Raw genomic sequence first — 17,614 nt, 5'->3', positions numbered from 1 at the left:
GTATGCACATGAAGAAATTAATACATGCAACTAAATTCATCATCCCATGGGCCTACAACAAAGGTTTCAAACCCTGCGTGGTGACTCAGTCTGCAACAGTACTGTGTGCTTCATCGAAGAGTATCGCATCACCAAATACCTTCTTAAGTACAGACTGACTTGACATCAGTGAGTGAGGCAGTTATCCGTGACCGCTACACGAATATTCAAGAAAAATATGAGAGACTCCCATACAATTTGAACTGAGATAGTCAAAAGCAGATGAGATCTGTGTTCCATTTGCCCACTTCACACATTTATGTCTTTAAAATTACAGCACAATTTCAGTAGTCATTTGTTAGAGTTAATTCACTGGACAAGATTTCCTAAATTCTGCTGAAATTCTATCATCCTTGCAGCAAAATCTGGGGAAAGCGAAATTGCGTGAGTCTTTGACACACTGAAAAAAGCACAGGTAGGAAACCTGCACAGATGTGAAAGCACTCAAAGGACTGTTCCTATCTTGCCCAGTGGGGATAATTACAATTACATTAACTATTTTTTAATCTTTCCTTTTATCTTTCTTGTGTGAACAAAGTTCATGGGAAAAAGCATGTTAGATGGCTAGGTGTCTCCTCCTATTCTCAGCAGTACATGCTGCATATTTCTGGCTGCAACCCTCTGCATGGGAATGCCAGGGGTATTTCTAGGCCCCAATATCAAAAACAAGTTGTCATATATTTTGTAAGGGCCATCTACCACATTATCACTCATATTAGTATACACAGATCCTACAGGGTATCCTGCCTCCCTGTATAGCCAGAAAAAGCATCTTGACTAGGATGATATGCAGTCTTTTCTTCCCTTAGATAACTCCAAGAGCTGAAAAAATCACTCTGTTTAAACAAACTTCCTGTTCTTTTCTTTCCTAGGGTGGAAAGACTGCTTTTAATCAACGATTGCGTCACTATGGAAGGAAGATGCAGAGTGTGCTCTCAGATAAAATAAAATAAAAGCCCCACCTTTGGCTCAGACATTTTTCTCAGGACTGGCTAGAGTCATAAGGGTCTCTTAACACTGCATTTTGTATGATATTTTTTGTCTCATTCAGAAAAAAAAATAATTAGTGGATTTTTATTTTTTTTTTAGTTACATTTGGCCCAATTAACATGAATCTTTTTTTGTCTCCTACAGCTTTTCTCCAAACAGTAGAGAAATCCGAAGCTTTTCTCCTGGCTCTCTCTCCAGGGACTAATATCTTTAAGTACTGCAAGGCCAGATCTAACTCCCTGACATTTGTCTGCCTTGAACTTGCAAAGCGCTCCTAAGTTTGTTAGCCTCCAAAGCGTCAAGAAACTACAATGATCTTTAGACATATTCCAAGTGGGAGGTTTTGCAGAAATGGCTTCATACAGCAATAAAACTGACAGCTTTTTCTGGTGAACCCATGTCAGAGGAGGGCAAATAAAATCCTCTGAAGTATAGCAGATATCCAGTTGAACACACGGCACGGGGAAGATTCACGAATAAAGGAGTTCCTCCATATCCAGCTTTTATTGTTGTCATTTGCCACAGAAATGCTGGCTTGAACCCAGATCAAACAAATCTAAGTTAGAAACAGGAACCAGACTAATTCTAACTTTATCATATACACTGCAACAGATACTGAAGCAAATATTAAGGCACTGTTTTCTCTTGGAAACTTGACCTTCACCTGATGCTGCAGGAGGGAGGAGCTGAGTTTGCTGGAGTGCCTTGCCCAGGCCCCGCTTTCGGCCTCACCTTCAGAGCGTGCAGAAACAGGGAAGGCATGGAAAAAATGTATGATCCCAATGGCAGGCACTGCAGTGACAGCCAACCTGTTACAGCTTCTTACCACCAGCCTGGGAAGTCAGTCCAGTCACCTACTGAGCTGTGCTGCAGCAGAGCTCCTCAGGTGAGCAGGAACCAAGAAATGTGCCAATTTTTCTGAACGGTTGAACCCAGGGACACTGAGGGCAAGACTAATTGAACAATCTGCACAAAGGTTTATGCAACTCCGGCTACTTCAAAATCTCTACTTTCCAGCAACCAGCTAAATCAACTTCCAGATTGAAGTCACATTTCCAACGACTACATATTAAGGTGCTCAATGAAAAAAAATATTCTACAGGTAAAGCAGTTCTAGTTTGAGGTACCATCAACTTTAGCCTAAATAAAGGAAAGAGAAGAGAAACTGTGGCATTAGCCTAAAAAAAGACTCTCATGTGCCTTCACTGAGATTTTAATTCATATGGGTACAAAGATGTCTCCATTCTGAAGCCATCTTACAGGAAGGACAGCTTTCCTCTTGCACACTCTTTTGCTTAGTAGAGTCAAAGCTTGAATTACAGAGAGAGTAGTGTTTAAATTATCAAAGTTAAGGAGCATTTAATGACTTGAATACCCACAGTTTAAGTTAAATTGTACAGGGACTCTTTTTGAGCCATCATTCTAGATTAGGAAAATATCTGTGCCCTTCTGATGCCAAATACCTTTTTTTCCTTCACAACAGTTTTTATCATTTTCAATGACACCGTAACGGAATTGAACAAACAGCTGAATCCATAGAGATGTTTAATTCATTCTGAGATCTCAGCACCTCAGAAAAGAGATAAGATTTTACAAATTTATTCCCCTCCTTTATTTCAATTACCATGTTCATGCTTGAGACAATTCCTAGCCCAAACTTCTGGCCAAAAATCTGTTGGTAGGTAAGATAGCAGATCTAAATCAAATCACAACGATCTTGCAATAAGATCGCATAGCACAATTTTCCCTCCGTAGTAAAAGCTGCACTCTCCCCTATTTTCCTACTTGAATTCACTATAGGGTGGCAAAACTTCATGACATACACATGACAGGAAGTTAAGACAGTATGTCTTGTAAGAAGTTCTAACACTATCCAAAGCTAATTTCAAATCCAAGCATTAAAACAACAGAGTGTAAAGAGTGGCAAAAAAGGAAGACTGCTTACAATAACGAGGCCTTCCCTTGTTAACACTCTCTCAGTCTTTCAAAATCAGAAATTAAAAGAATGAAAGGGCTCTGCTATAAGCAGTTTGCTACACCCATATGACAAAAACCACCATCAGCCTTCAGTTGTGGCCCCTTTCTTGGTTGTCAAATTAAAAGACGCAACAGTGAGCCTCCTCTCCATTCTTTCTGGCCACCAGTTCATGCAAATTACGGAAGACCAGTAGTCTTTGCTTAGCAACAAGATTTCGTGTTCACTACTGATCACATTAATGATAAAGTAGTGAATATTAACAAATCTACTGGTGAGAAGAGATGCCCTCCTTCACTGACTCATCCATACAATTTAAAATCTCTGAAATAAAAAGAATAATGCATTCATCTAACAGACTCACTAGAAACAGAAAAGGAGCCATCAATAATACTGCTTTCCAGTCCACACCTCTGACACTGAAACCCAGGCACACAACAGTAATTTCATGCAAGGAGAAGGACTGCTAAATGTACAAAAACATACGTATTTCTACTGAGCCATGAAACTTTCACATTTGCTTCCGTCTTAGACTCATTCTAGTATTTTCTAGAGCTAGGGTTAGTACATGCGAGCTGTCCTGACTGCCGTGGGACACAAAGAGCACTGGTGAAGTGTGCTGGACTGTCAGCCCCTGAGCCCCTCCACCTCCCAGGGAATCACACAGCTCATTCAGGTAACTGCAGAAAAGGTTATCATTACTTACAGCAGGATGTCCAGCACAGTAGGTGTAGCTAGCATGAGACTGGTAGTGCAAGCTTGCTCTTGGAAAGGTGTATGTATTCCAAGCAGGTTGGCTGCTATTCCACTGGGAGCTAAAGCCAGGGCTCATGGTCACTCTCGATTTACTGTTTTGGTACGTTCTCACTGTGGAGCTGGACTATCAAAAAAGAAAGAAATGCAACGTAAAAATAGCTTTTAGGCTAAAATACAAACAATGCAGCTACATATCATTATTGTGCATATACATACTGCCACATGGTCTGGAACAAGCTTGAACGTTTCCTGTAAGGAACTGAGAAAAGCAAAAAATTGATTCCTTCATAGATATCGGTGAAACAGCTATGTCACTTAATGCCCAACAGAAAGACTGATGCCTGTTAGACTTCAGGCTGTGATGTAAATCAAATGGGAAATGGCTAAGTGATAGAGATAAGGGGATGTCCTGAAAATGTGCAGAGGGTGCAATCCTGCAAGATTAATAGGTGAAATGTCCATATTTGTTTATCACAATGAACTAAATACTGACATTTATTGAGCTTCTGATCAGCTATGCCCATTTTACAGTAAATGGCAGTTTGGGGCCCGTGTTTGGATACATTTCTTGAAGTCTTGAAATCCCATCTAGTGGCTAGGTAAGGCCAAGCCGTCATAAAGCTACCCCTGCATTTCAAATATGCAACCTTCTAAACAGATTATGAAACATCATGACATTTTTTAATTATTTAAAATGCAGAAGAAAAAACCCCAACAAAATCTTAATTTATTTTTTTAAGTTAATTCAGTAACTTCATCTGAAAGTAACCCAGACTACGGATGTCTTTCATGATCCACTTTCATTCTTTCTGGCTTTCTCTCATTTTACTTTATTTTGACTGCAGTTCTCTGCTTCTAGTCCTTCTTTTATAAAAGAATTTCCTAACAAATGCTTCCACTGATAGGGGTGGTTTATTAGGACAGAAAAAAAAAAGTCAATTTTCAGTAAGTGTAGAAGATGTATTAGAAGTGGATGCATTTTTAGCAGATATTTAGTTTGGCCTTCAAAGACACACAAACATACTTTTTCCTCCATATCCTGTTCTGCATTTGGGTTTTGCTCGGTTTCTTTTTATTGGCAAAGGTGTTCTCAATATCCCATGCAAATGTCCCACTGACTAATTGTAATTATTATTAAACCAAAACTGTTCTTATTCAAGCATTAAATTCACAGTGACCTTAGTAATACAGTGAAAGCTTATGAAATATGAACACAAATAATATTTCTTAGAAATGCTTAGAAATGTCCCTGTTAGTAAATTGGTGCTATCAATTTTAAAAGCTATATTCAAGAATGACACTTCATTTATTTTTACCCTCCTTTCAAAGACAAGTCTTGTACACAATGTATGTAGCATTAACCGAATATCAATATGGGCCACCATCGAACAAGGTGTTTCACACTGTCCAAGACCATCCTTGCCCCAAAGTGCTTACAAGATAAATGAGGTCAGGGAAAGGATGAAAGAGCAGAGTCTGATGCAGAAGCAGAGAAACAGCTTTGTAAACATCACTTTCAGTTTCATTTCAATGCTTGAGCTCAGTTGCATTGGGAGAGGATTAGTGAATTGGAAGGGAAAGGGGATGGAGAGGAGATTCACAAAAAGGTTTCAAAGACACATTCTAGCTATAAAAATATACACCCTGTACAATCTTTCCAATTTTTAACACTGTATTTAGATGAGATGGTTGTAGAAACTACAGACCATGCTGGCATCGGCTGAACATGCCCTCTTTATTTAATTTAATTTTCAAAAGTTTAAGTACACAAAGTTTGCCTCGGTTTTCAATTGCTGGCTAAGCTTTAAGTTCAAGAAAAGGCCAAACAACTTCCTGCGCGTGTTTATTTCCTGCACCACAGCTTAGGAAGCCTGAAAAGAGCAGTTTCCGCTCACCAGTTCTCAGTATCTCGACAGATTCGCCTCCCGCCCCCACCCCTAAGCACAGGATTCCTGCAGCGTGATTTCTAAAGATTTAACTTACGACTAGCTGAACACAAAGCATATGAATGAACACTAAAACCCACACTAAACTCTCATTAGTCACTGTGTGTGACAAGTGGTTACTTTGTTCTTACAAAAGGCTTTAGGGGGAAAAAAAATCTGCCCCTACAGTTAAAGGGGCTTATTTGAAATAAATCTTTTTGCATGAATTTAAATTATGACAAATCAAAGGAAAGAGGCTATGGCTAGAGCTAGAAAAAAACTGAAGGGTTTTAATGTGGTTTTTTTTTCTTGGGTTTTTTTTTCTTCCCTTCCCCTTTTACCCTCTTTCCCCAAGGAGCAGAAACTGCATTTTCTTTCTTTTGACATATTACTTATCTTTCAGATCACTCCTCAAAGACAAACCTCTCTTTCTGGGCCCTGGTAGACTTGCTTCTACATAAGAGATGAAGGCTAGGTTTTGTTTCGGACAGATCAAGTAGGTTTTTAGCCATAATGTACTTCTCCATGTACATTTCTCCCCTTTATAAATACCAGGTATTCAAGCGTGGCTGCTTATTAATTCTTGAGGAGTTCATCCCCGGCCGAATATTCTGTGAATATTGAGCTGCTGTATCCTAACAATAGCTTTGCTCCTTCCTATTATTTCTGATGGGTCTGCATTGTATGGACCAGTGGAAAATATCTGTGGCTGATGGGATGTGAAGATGCATTGTCAGCTGTGATAATTGTTAACTGATTATTTTCACTATGGCAGCAAACTCCACTACAGTAAGGAGAGAGAGAGAAGCTATTAGCACTATACAGATGTGCACAATACCTGTTCCTGTGTTAGAGAAAAGGAGCAAAAATAAGCCTGTTTTTTCAAAAAGCCTGCCTCAGGTGCTGAACAACCTTCTGCCTGTTGACGGAGTTGTGTTTCATGTTTGTGTGCTACACGAAATGCCTCCCTCTATCTGCCACCGTGCTGGAGGCACGGCTCAGCCCTGGTCCTAACTCCAGGCACAGCGATGAGCCCCTCTGCCCACTGTCTGCCCCTCCACCCAGGTCCCACCTCATGGGGTGTGCGCAGAAATGGTGAGCCATTGAGACCGCCGAGGATGTACTGGGCATCCTACCCCCGTGCAGGTCACGCGAGACTCAGAGGTGGGAAATGAGACCCCACGTACCCCGCTCCCCTCAGGGTGGCTGTGGGAGGAGGTCCCTGCAGGGAGAGCCCTCTGCTCTGAAAGGCTTTGTAGGGGGGCTGCTATTTCTGGCCCGATAAAAGCTTCTCTCTTTCTGCTGGCCTATCTACAGAAAAAAACCTAAACCAAATCACCCCAAAAGTCAATACACAGAAACACTGCTGGGATAACTGGCTTTGAAATCTTGAAGCGATCCAGACTGTCTGTCAGCCAGAGAACGGAGACCTCTGCACTGCCAGCCACCAAGTCCTGGGACAGCCTGGCCACCTCATGGCTCTAATCTAGGGTGGCTGGGGAGCTACGAAATGATATCAGGGACCCCAAAAGTTGATGCATTGAATTCAAGGTGTTCTCTGAACAAGCAAACATCCCCGCAGCCTTCCCAGCTCAGTGCAGAGGCGCCTGTGGGAAAGACCCTGGGCCAGCTGTGAGAGCTGGAGGGCAGAGTGGTGCTGGCAGCGCAGGGTGCAGGGCAGCCTCTGTGAGGAGAGCCTGGGGCTGCCCCATGCCACACACAGAGGGTTCCGCGGCTCCCACCAACCCACCACAGGGCACGGCTGAGCCCCTTGGCCAGGATGGTGGCACCTCTAGGAAAACGTATTCAAGAATGGGCAAAACGCGGCTTGGGAGTGAGGAAAAAAGTGAGAAACATCCCTGCAAGCACTCAGAGGAGCGCAGGAGGAGGGTGAGGAGGCTCCCCTGGTGAGCCCACCTGGAGCAGATACAGGACAAGGTCCATGGAGGATCCCATGCTGGAGGAAGCGGGTATGTCCTGAAGGAAGCGTGACCCACACTGGAGCAGACGAAAAGTGTGAGGAGCAGGAAATAGGAGCTGTTATTCACCATCCCCCTGTGCCAGCTGGGGTGCAGAGTGGGCACAGGCTCAGGAGCGGGGGACCGAAGCTGAGCCTGGAAAAAAGGGGTAGGGGGGAGGTATTGTCTTAATTTGCCCTATCTTCTCACTATCCAAAATTATTTTCCCTGGCAATAAATTCATTTTCCCCAAGTTGAGTCTGGTTTTGCCTGTGATGGTAGATGCTAAGTGATCTCTCTGTCTTTTATCTCAGCCCACAAGCTTTTCCACCTTATTTTCAGACCCCATTTTGTTGAGAAGGAACAGTGAAAGAGCAGCTGAGTGGGTGTCTGGCAGCCAGCAAAGGTAAACCCACCACAAAGTGGCAGGTCTACAAGCTTTCATTTGAGATTTGAAAGTGCATCTATTCCCCCCTAACTCTACTGATTCCTCCAATAAAAGGTATCATCTCTCCTCATAACCCTGTCTTATTTATATCTTTTAGGCTGTCAATGGTAGCCCAATGCTGTCACTCCTGGGACAACCTGATCAGCTTTTCTCAGAAAACTTCTCCAGAAAATTATCAGATAACAACAAAAAGAACCATTGCCCTCCTTGTTATGTTTTGCCAGGAACAACAGACACTACAAAGCTAGAAGAGGATTTTCTTTTCCTTGAATAACTCACTCCAGTATCTTTATACCCTAAAGGTCTGATGCAATCTAGAATCACAATCAGTAAATTTTAACTACCTAAGCATATTTTAAAATATGAACCCTTTTTCCTGTGCCTTAATTTCTCTGGCTTATAAGTATGGATAATCTTACTCTAAAACTTCTAGGCTAACCTTTTCCTCATGTTTGTAAAAGTTTTGAACATTTTTGGACATAAGCATGAGTGAAGCGCAAAGTATTATTAGTATAATTACTATTTCTTCAGCTTAACCGCTTTCAGTTCTTAGTACTTTTGATAGCTGATATGTGAAGTCTAACTGGAAAAAATAGAACCTAGTATTTATGGAGCACTTTTTATCTTCAAAGCACTTTGCAGATGTTAAACGGTGACAAAATGTTTTACTAGTGCAAGACTTCCAACTTTTCAAGTTTATAGTAGATAGAAGAACTAGCAGCCACTCCTTCCTATTTGTATGTGAAAAAGGCATACCCTTCGACTAGGACATTAAGCAACAACAATAATTCTGACATAGTCTCCGTGTCATCACACCCATGGTCTCCACTCTTTTGCAATACAGTGTCATCAAGCAGCAAACTAACAGGAAAAATCTATGCTAATTTTTGAAGTTCTACATCACATCAAATGCAAGAGGGACACCCTTCTGCCAACTCTTCCAAAATGTGATTATTATTGTCTTTGGCACTCCAAATGAAGAGAGAAGGTCATATATTCTGCTCTAAGTTACCTCTCTACTTACACTGACTTTAAAATAAAATAAAAAAAAAAAAGACAACAAGTGGGATTAAAGAGGTGTAAATGACATCTGGATTCAGCCTCCCATTACCCCATTTTTTAAAAGCAACTTCCCAGAGCTATGATGTCATTTTCTTAGACCACATAATTTGAGCTGCCTCCAGTCCCTTGGATTTTGGATACAGAATGGTTCCGTCTTCAGCTGCATCTTCTGTATGCTTGTGGGTTTGTTGTTTCTTTTCTGAAAGGAACTGTGTTTGAAAGGATGTCCACTCTCTTCCCCCTATCCCTTCAAGGGATATGACATCCCTTATTTTGGATGTCAGAATGATTACAGGAGTTGGGAAAGGCCAAGCAGAGGAAGTGCCATTCTAGAGATACTGTTTAAAGGAACTCTATATGCCTGAATGTGGATCAGACCATGATGCAAAGCACGGTCCTACGCTCTTAAAAGTTTGGACACTTTACAAAATACTACCATTCCCATAGAAATCAAAGTTTTCCTATATTCTGGAGAAGTCAGAAATGAAAAGAGCTGCCCTAGAACTTTATTGCATGAGCTAAAATGATGCATTTGGTTTTTTGCTCAGAGAAAATATGAAACTGGCAAACCAAATCTGAAGTTACTTCATCACAAAATCCACCTGAGACACCTAAAAGATTTTGGTAATGGTGAAATTGAAGAGTGAGGGTCTTTTTGCTTTTTAGGTTGTTATGAAAACTGAAGATGGAAGATATTGCAGATTTCAATTTTTTTTTTAATAGCAGGAAAGAGGAATTTTGTGCTGCTACTTTTCCCAACATAATCTTTCACTATAGCTTGCAAATCTTTTACGGTCTACAACCAGATTCCATCTGTTTCAGTAAAAACTGAGCTCTTAATATTTGGCTACTGCAGATTTCAAGTTTATCGAGTTTGTCTCATAACCTTTATGAAAAAATTTCAGAGACATGACCAAATTTAAGAGAAACATTGTTTTTCCAGACATGGGGTTGAAACTCAATACACTGTACCTGGAAAAACACGATCAACTGAGAGAAGCAGCATTCCACTGAAGCCACAGAGAAATCATGAGGCTATATTTCATATCTCGGCATACATGTAAGGCTATAGCTCATCCAGTGGATCCAAGAGTGCTGAGCGCTAGCCCAGATCATGCCAAAACCCCAGGCTGTGCAGCCCATCTGACCCCTCCCTGTAGGTGGGAGAGGAATGCTCTCCGTGGGCTAGCTTTGCTCAGCAGGCTCCCTACCAAGAGCGTGAAGGGGACCCAGGCCTGCAGGACACAGCTGGCACAGCTGGATTTAGAGCTGTAGGCCAACAGGAATGCTAAGCTGAGAGACTTTCTAGGATAGGACCCAAATTATCTAAATAACTCTTGAGGAATGTATTCTAGAAAAAGAGTCAGGCACTCATTGTTATTTTTCCCCGGAGTTATGCCTTGAAAGCAAAATATATATGGTTTTCACACTTTTTTGGTTAGGACTGCTGTCATTTCCAATGACTCAACACTGTAATTCATGTTGTACTTTTAACTGTTACTTGAAACTTTGAAATCCTAGGCAAAGTATGAAATATTGCTCTCGTAGTTACAGAGGGTGAGCAGGGGAACTGAAAAAAAAATCAGGCCTTCACGGTTTGAGGAAAAGGCCATGAAGAACCTGGTTTTCTGCCACCTTATTATCCACGCCAGTGCCAAGGGGCGAAGAATTAGCAACAAGAGACAGGCCAGTGACAATTCAGATTAGCCTTAAAGTCTTTTGGCGACCCGTGGGGAAGACCTGGGTGCTGCTCTTCTCTGATGGGTTTCAGTCAATTTTTGCACACATGCACCTCCCAAAAACCATTACCACCAGCAGCATCTCGGCAGGCAAGCTCAGTGCAAAGACCAAGTAAAAGTCAAAAGAACTGTTCCTGTGCTTCAGACTGATTTCTCCAGAATAAGAAAAGGAATTTTGCATGCATAAAAGAAACTTGTATTGGTTTTGTTACCCAAGTTGCACCCAGCCATAGGCAATGGGGACACTCATGCTCCTGGGCTGCCATTTGTGTGTCTTCTACAGATGGAAAAGTGAAAGGAGAATTTCCAAAAGATATTTTTTTGTTTGTTTATCTGTATTAGATTATTTGCAAAAAGTATACTAGGATTAAAATGTATGTTGTTAGATGGAATTCTTATATGTCTGGTATAAACCTTTAATTTAGGTTTGAACACAGCGAACATTTTGACTCCAAGTCCCCTCCTCCTTCACTTTGACAGAGTAAGGGCACGTCAAAGTTTCTTCTGTTCAGAATATTATTTAGTCAATCTGTTGTGAGAAATTTAAGTCTTAACAACCTCAGAAGGACATTGAATATAACCTTGTAATGGCAGGTCATTAAGTAATTATTTTCTGAAAATAAACTACACTAGCATCTGTTCAATTTACTCCAGTCTTTTTTACAACACCAAGGTTACACTTTAAAGTAATGAGCACGACCTGAGTGTTCCTAGTGAATTCCAGCAAGATAGCACTGGGTAAGACCCCATCACAGATGATCTGCATAGTTCTGATTTCTAAAGAAGTCACTCATATAAAATAATCACTCACTACAATACTCCTATGAACACACATACAGCTCATCTGTACAGAGTGACTGGAGAAAAGAATGTTCTTCCTCCAGGAGCTGTCGGGCACACAAGTCACAGAGGCAAAGAAACTGAAGGGTAGGATTTGCGCCAGGTGAGAATGTCTGATGGTGAACATTAATCTTAAGAAAAGTTGTTGATTACATAGAAAACATTTCATTATGTCTGTGATCTTGGCAGATCTTTGGAGGAGTGTTTTTACAAGGTCTAAGAATTCCTCTCTCATATGCAACAGTTGCCACCCTTGAAGTCTTTTCTGCGAACTATACAGCAGTATTTGGGACTCAGCATTCCCTTGGTAAAATAGAGGACACAAAAAGATGCTGCAAAATGTAGAAAAAAAATTATTGTGATGAGTGCATTTCCTAGAATCACACTCCCAGGTACAGAGATGCTGTACATCAGCAAATCACTTTTACCTAGGTTGTGGGTTTTTTGTTGATTGGTTGGTTTTGGTTGGTTTCGGGGTTTTTTTTGGTGGACCTATGTACTGCTGTCTGAAACACAAGTTCAAGAGCTTTACTGATTAATGACTGATTTTAGCATTTACCTGTCTGCTAAATTGGGGCTTTTTACAGACACCTAAAATCTTTTGTGAAACTCATTATATTTTGATAGTTTGGGGAGAAAAATAATTATTTCATTAACACTTGAATTCCTTCCCCTTTTACAGTACCCAAAGGTATGTTTCACTATGTTCTGCAGTATCTTAATGTTTTTTCTGATGTATCTGTTTACTACATGTATATTGAACTGCTCCCTGAACAATAAATCAACCACTGTCTTGGATACAAAATGATTTTCCTCACGCTAGATCTGCAACACACAACTCTTTTTAGACAATCCCAAGAGTAACAACTGGCTGACAATTTAAGCAAGTCTGCAACATTAACCAGCGAACGCAATCCAGATTCACATACCAGGGAAGAGGGATGCTTACGAACAACCCAAAACCAGCCATGGCACAACATCAATTCTACAGTTCTACCAAATGAGAAAAAGTCAGATTTCTTTCCTCAGCTGCAGCAGTCAAAGCATCACGTGCATATTACAAGTCTCCATGTCCACAAAACGCTTACTTTACTGAATGCAATGCAGTTATGAAATGCATTTAGCCACTGGAAAGAATTCTGTAAATCCTGCAAAGCTACCCAATGTGCCACTCCGCAGCTAACTCCTGTGGATGAGCCTGCATGCTTTTGTAAACCTCACTGTGGGATTAGGACATTTATCAATGCTATGATTTCTTTCCTGCAATGTTATATCTATTGTATACCAGGAGTTCTGCAGGTGCATGATTTATCCATCCTGTCATTAGCTACAATACCCTGCAAACAGTTTTTATTTTCTGCTGGAGAAACAAATACTCCTCCCGTAGTTTCTTTTACTGCTGACAGGGGAACAGGCTCTTGCTCCCTTGACAACAGAACAGCTTGCTTGCTTGCTCTGACCAGGGAGTTATAATTTTCAGTTTAACAATCTGAAGCTCAACATCATTTCTTATGGAATTAAGTAATATAGGGAAAATTATAGCTTACTTCTTTTCAATATCACACCTGAACTGTCATTATCTGTTAAGCACCAACATGTCTGATCACTTGAGGGATGTTACAGACAACACAGACCCTAAGCAAATGTCAGATGAATCAAACATACAAAATTCTCTTTTAGGATGAAAACAAAAACTCAATCTGAATTTTCTTACTGGGATTAGGGTTTGCCAGAGATTTCAGTTTGGCTGAAAATATTCAATGAACTTTTTAAAAAGGAAGGAAGCAAACTGGATATCCAGGAAATCCAGAAATGAAAAGCCATTTCTTACTCAGTGAAATCATACTCACACAGGCCTTTCACTCAAATTAAATATTCATAGAACTGCATATATTGTATATGACACGTTCGAATGTGAAAAGGCTAATATCCTCTGGCTTTTCCAGACTCAACTAATCCATTAGAAATGTAATAGTCAGTCGAACCATTCCGTGACTTCAGTAGGGTGTAACAAAAATAAAAGGGAAAGCAGAATGAACTACAAAGAGTAGAAGAAAATAAGAAGAAAGACGTATCCAAGACCAGCTCTCAGGGTACTCAAAATCAATTTCAACTGCCCCAGATATCTCTTGAGTATCAAATACAAAACAGCAAAACATGCACACGTGGCTACAGAGTTGCCTAGAAATGTTGCTTTTTCTTCCCTTAAGCTTTGGGCACTCATGCTGGAGAAGAGAGAGATATCATTAATTTATTGAAAGGGATGAGCAAATTATAACTGGGAAGTCAACTATAAGGTATTCAAATTCAGTGTAGCAAAGACTGCTTTTCCAGTATACATCAATACAAGATTTCATTAAAAAATAAGTAAATCTCATTGAAAAATGACATTAAAAATTCCAATATAAAAGACAACAGAAATACCTAAGAGACAGTGTGTTAAGGCATGAGAGCTTATGGGATTTTGCTTTGTCTTGTTTTCATTCCCCCAGGGAAAACAAAGCAATGAAAGGCTATTAAAATCCAAATAATTCTGCAGATTAATGACAATCATATAGTCTAAATAGTGGGAAGGAGACATGGGCATCAGCAAACAAAAATACTATTAAGTCAATGAAAAACTTAGTGAATAACTTAAATGAAGGAATAAAGTAGCATGAGGTAACACATGCTGAAGGTTTCACCATGCAAAGCTTCTCTGACCTTGGTCAGCACAGCATTTAAAATAATGGAACTACTCATGACCTTAAAGTAAACCATGAGTACAAGCAAGCAGATATACAAAGCTTTGTAGAAACTACTAAACATGGTTCTCTCCTGCATAACTGTCTACTGCACATAAAGCGCTACTACGTGGCTAGATCATAAAAGAAAACTTTGCTCTAAATCATGTCAATCAAATGTTTCTAAATATATAAAACCACTTTTACTTTCAAGTGTCAATGTGAATGCAAACAAGCAACCTTCCCCTCATAGTACTCTTCTTTCAAAACATAAACCACTCCTTATATTCTTATCAGCTAATGATCAAGAGTTTTATGGGCTGACTTGCATTTTGGCCATGCCACAAGTGTTTCAGATTGGCATTTTGTAGCCTATGAATTGGTAAACAAACCAAAATAAGAACAACAAGAACAAAACACCAATAACTTACAGTTTGGTCAGGTTACTGCAGTAAGGAAAATTCATGCAGGTCTGAAAATAGCTTCAGCTTTCATGAAATTACACTGCTGAGAAAAAATAACCCCAACACATTACACATTGAACGGTCAAGGTGGAAAGCAAAGATCTTTTGAATCCTGTTGGAGGTGCTCAAATAAGAGAAGTCATCGACCCTCAAGAGAGGAAATCCAGCTGAGGCTCCTCAGAGCCTGGCATGTGGAGCTGCACTTCTTCACTTAGGAAATACTGACAGCCAGTGGAATTACTCCATGCAGCTCAGCCTAAGGGATTTTTCTGCCCCCATGCCCAATGGTAGAAAGAAGATTCAGATCCTTCCGACTGAACTTCGACATCACACACCTGACAGGCAAAAGGAGGGGGGGAAATGAAGGAAAGCTTTGCTTTTGTGTTTCTCCCTGCTGTAATCAAAGCCCCCTTTCCTATCCCCAAATGTGTGTTAAAATGTTAAAATCTAGATTTTGGAATGTAAGTACAGCAGTCATATCCAGGCTGCAAGAACCAGATGAGAGATGAGGAACACAGACTGAGGACAAGAGAGAAGATGACCAGAAACCACAGCAGGAGGCTCCAAGGATAAACAGATGCTGCCCTGTGTCATCTGTGTTTTCTGTTTTGTGTTTTTGAGTCTACTTCTCAAAAGACTAGACATGGAATGAATACAGATGGAGATTTCTGTCACATTTGCTCCCAGTTGGTTTAAAACCTCTGCTTCTCAAGTCAAATCCTTTCTAGAGCTGATGAGTGCATTTCCAAAGCCTGAGGATGGATAGAATTTCTTGTCATGCTGTAAGGACACTGGTCTAAAAATGCTAGAGGATTAACAGAAAATTAAACTAATACAGTTACCATAGAAGTTCCTTTAAAGGGTATATTTTGAATTTCATATTTCTATGTCAGTAGATAGTCTCTGCAGCTCTGTGCTTAGAATATGCATTTCAAGAAAATTTGCCATATAGCATATTCAGTCATACGTTGTGTTTCTTGACACATGTGGGTGTCATAACCTTACTGCAGAAACAGTAAAAAACAGTAATATTAATAAGAATTGTACAGAAGCTTACAACATTAGTTATCCTATTACCTACAAAACCAGTTCAGAATGACTGGTGGGAATAGTTTTGAAGATTGCAAAAAAGTATTTTTAGAGATACATATTTTGTTCAGTTTAAAATGTATTTTCAAACTTCCAATCACCTCTACTTAGCTTCATTATTATTTAAGTGCAACTTTTAGTATCTAGTGAACTGTTATATAGATACTAAGACAGAAAGCTAATGGGTACAGATGTAAAAGAAAAGAATCTTGCCTACTATACTTGGAAAAAAAGGATGGTCTTTCACCTGCAAAGGAGAACTGTTATTTGGAAGATCAAAAAATGCCATTAGCTCTGAATCAGGCTTCTGCGACTCAAACTTTCCACAATTTTTCCTGGTGTCTATAACAGAGATTTTACTGCTTCCTCTATCGCACCCTTTGGGAGATGGTATGACATCTTCTGCCCATTCATACAGAACAGCAGCGTCCCAAATCACTAAATCAATCACCAATCACGTAACTACCACATCAATTTTTTGGTCAATTTTCAGTTATACAATGAATATGGAAGTCATTATAACTGGGAATAAACACAACAAAAGACACCGAGAGGCTTCCAGTAATACACATAGATACACGTAAGCATGAAGTGAAATAAAGAAGAACACAAGCAGAATACAGAGAATATTTCCAGCGATGTTTAAATCTATTGGCAAAGCAATTTTTAATGAAGCTAACAGCAGAACCATGAACTGGGTGGATTTAAGAAAGCTAAAGCACAGAGAAAAGCAAAGATGGGGGGAAATAGATTTGAGGAGATGAATCATAATAACAGCGCTTTGCTCCACCTCATTTATCTATGTATATTTACATTTATACATCTATGTGTCTACTACATGAGGGGGGGGGGGTAATGTTGTGAAGCTATTCTTTAATTCATCAAGATTAAAAAAACACCTTGTTACATCTTTTTGAATATTCTTCTTAAATTTTATATTTTAAAAGAAATATCTATAAAACCTCTGCTTCAGAGGGAAAGGTAATTTTTTTTTCTTAACTGACTGTTGCTAAGATTTTATGTAACGTGGATGAAAAAAACCACAGGAAAAAAGATGATGTTCCACAACTTAAATATGGAAGAAAAGATCTATCTCATATTCTAAAAACTAGATGTATTTATGCCCCGAACTCCTCTAATTTTAGAAATATCTGTTGTAGACTGTCATTATAGCCAAATTGTTTGCAGGTGCTGCTGCACAATGGAATAGTCATAGATAAACTGTTGAAATATTTGATGGCATTGTCAACCTGTTAACAAAATAAAAATTATTAAAAGGACACTGAATTGATGCTAGTAACACCACAGTTTGGGTTACCAATATTTTTACAGCACGCTCTTTTATTTTGACCATGATACAGAAAAACGAATATTTTCTAAGTAGACTCTTCTAGTAATAATTGTTGACTTAGATAGATCAAATTGATAGAACTTGCATAAGGTTTTTTTGCCATCACCTAAAATTCTGATTTGAGTGAGAAACATTTTAATTCTTAACAAGCTCTCTCGAGAAATTATTATGAACTAATGCAAAGAAATGAGTTTATGAAAAGTTTTTATTTTAAAAAATTATTTTTAAGTAGCAGAATGTTTTACTCTAAAAAAA

At 39.6% G+C, this 17,614-nt stretch overlaps 1 protein-coding gene across 1 annotated transcript in view; it reads right to left on the bottom strand.

The window, feature by feature from the left end:
* Positions 1-17,614, bottom strand: part of RBMS3 (RNA binding motif single stranded interacting protein 3) — a 718,801-nt gene that overhangs the window by 496,498 nt on the left and 204,689 nt on the right. The window contains 1 exon segment of the mRNA XM_055803834.1: positions 3,711-3,884. Within this exon segment, the coding sequence (XP_055659809.1) occupies positions 3,711-3,884 (174 nt within the window).

This window comes from Falco peregrinus, chromosome 5 (assembly GCF_023634155.1).
Source record: "Falco peregrinus isolate bFalPer1 chromosome 5, bFalPer1.pri, whole genome shotgun sequence".
Classification (NCBI taxonomy): Eukaryota; Metazoa; Chordata; class Aves; order Falconiformes; family Falconidae; genus Falco; species Falco peregrinus.
This window is presented reverse-complemented; position numbering and strand designations above follow the sequence as displayed.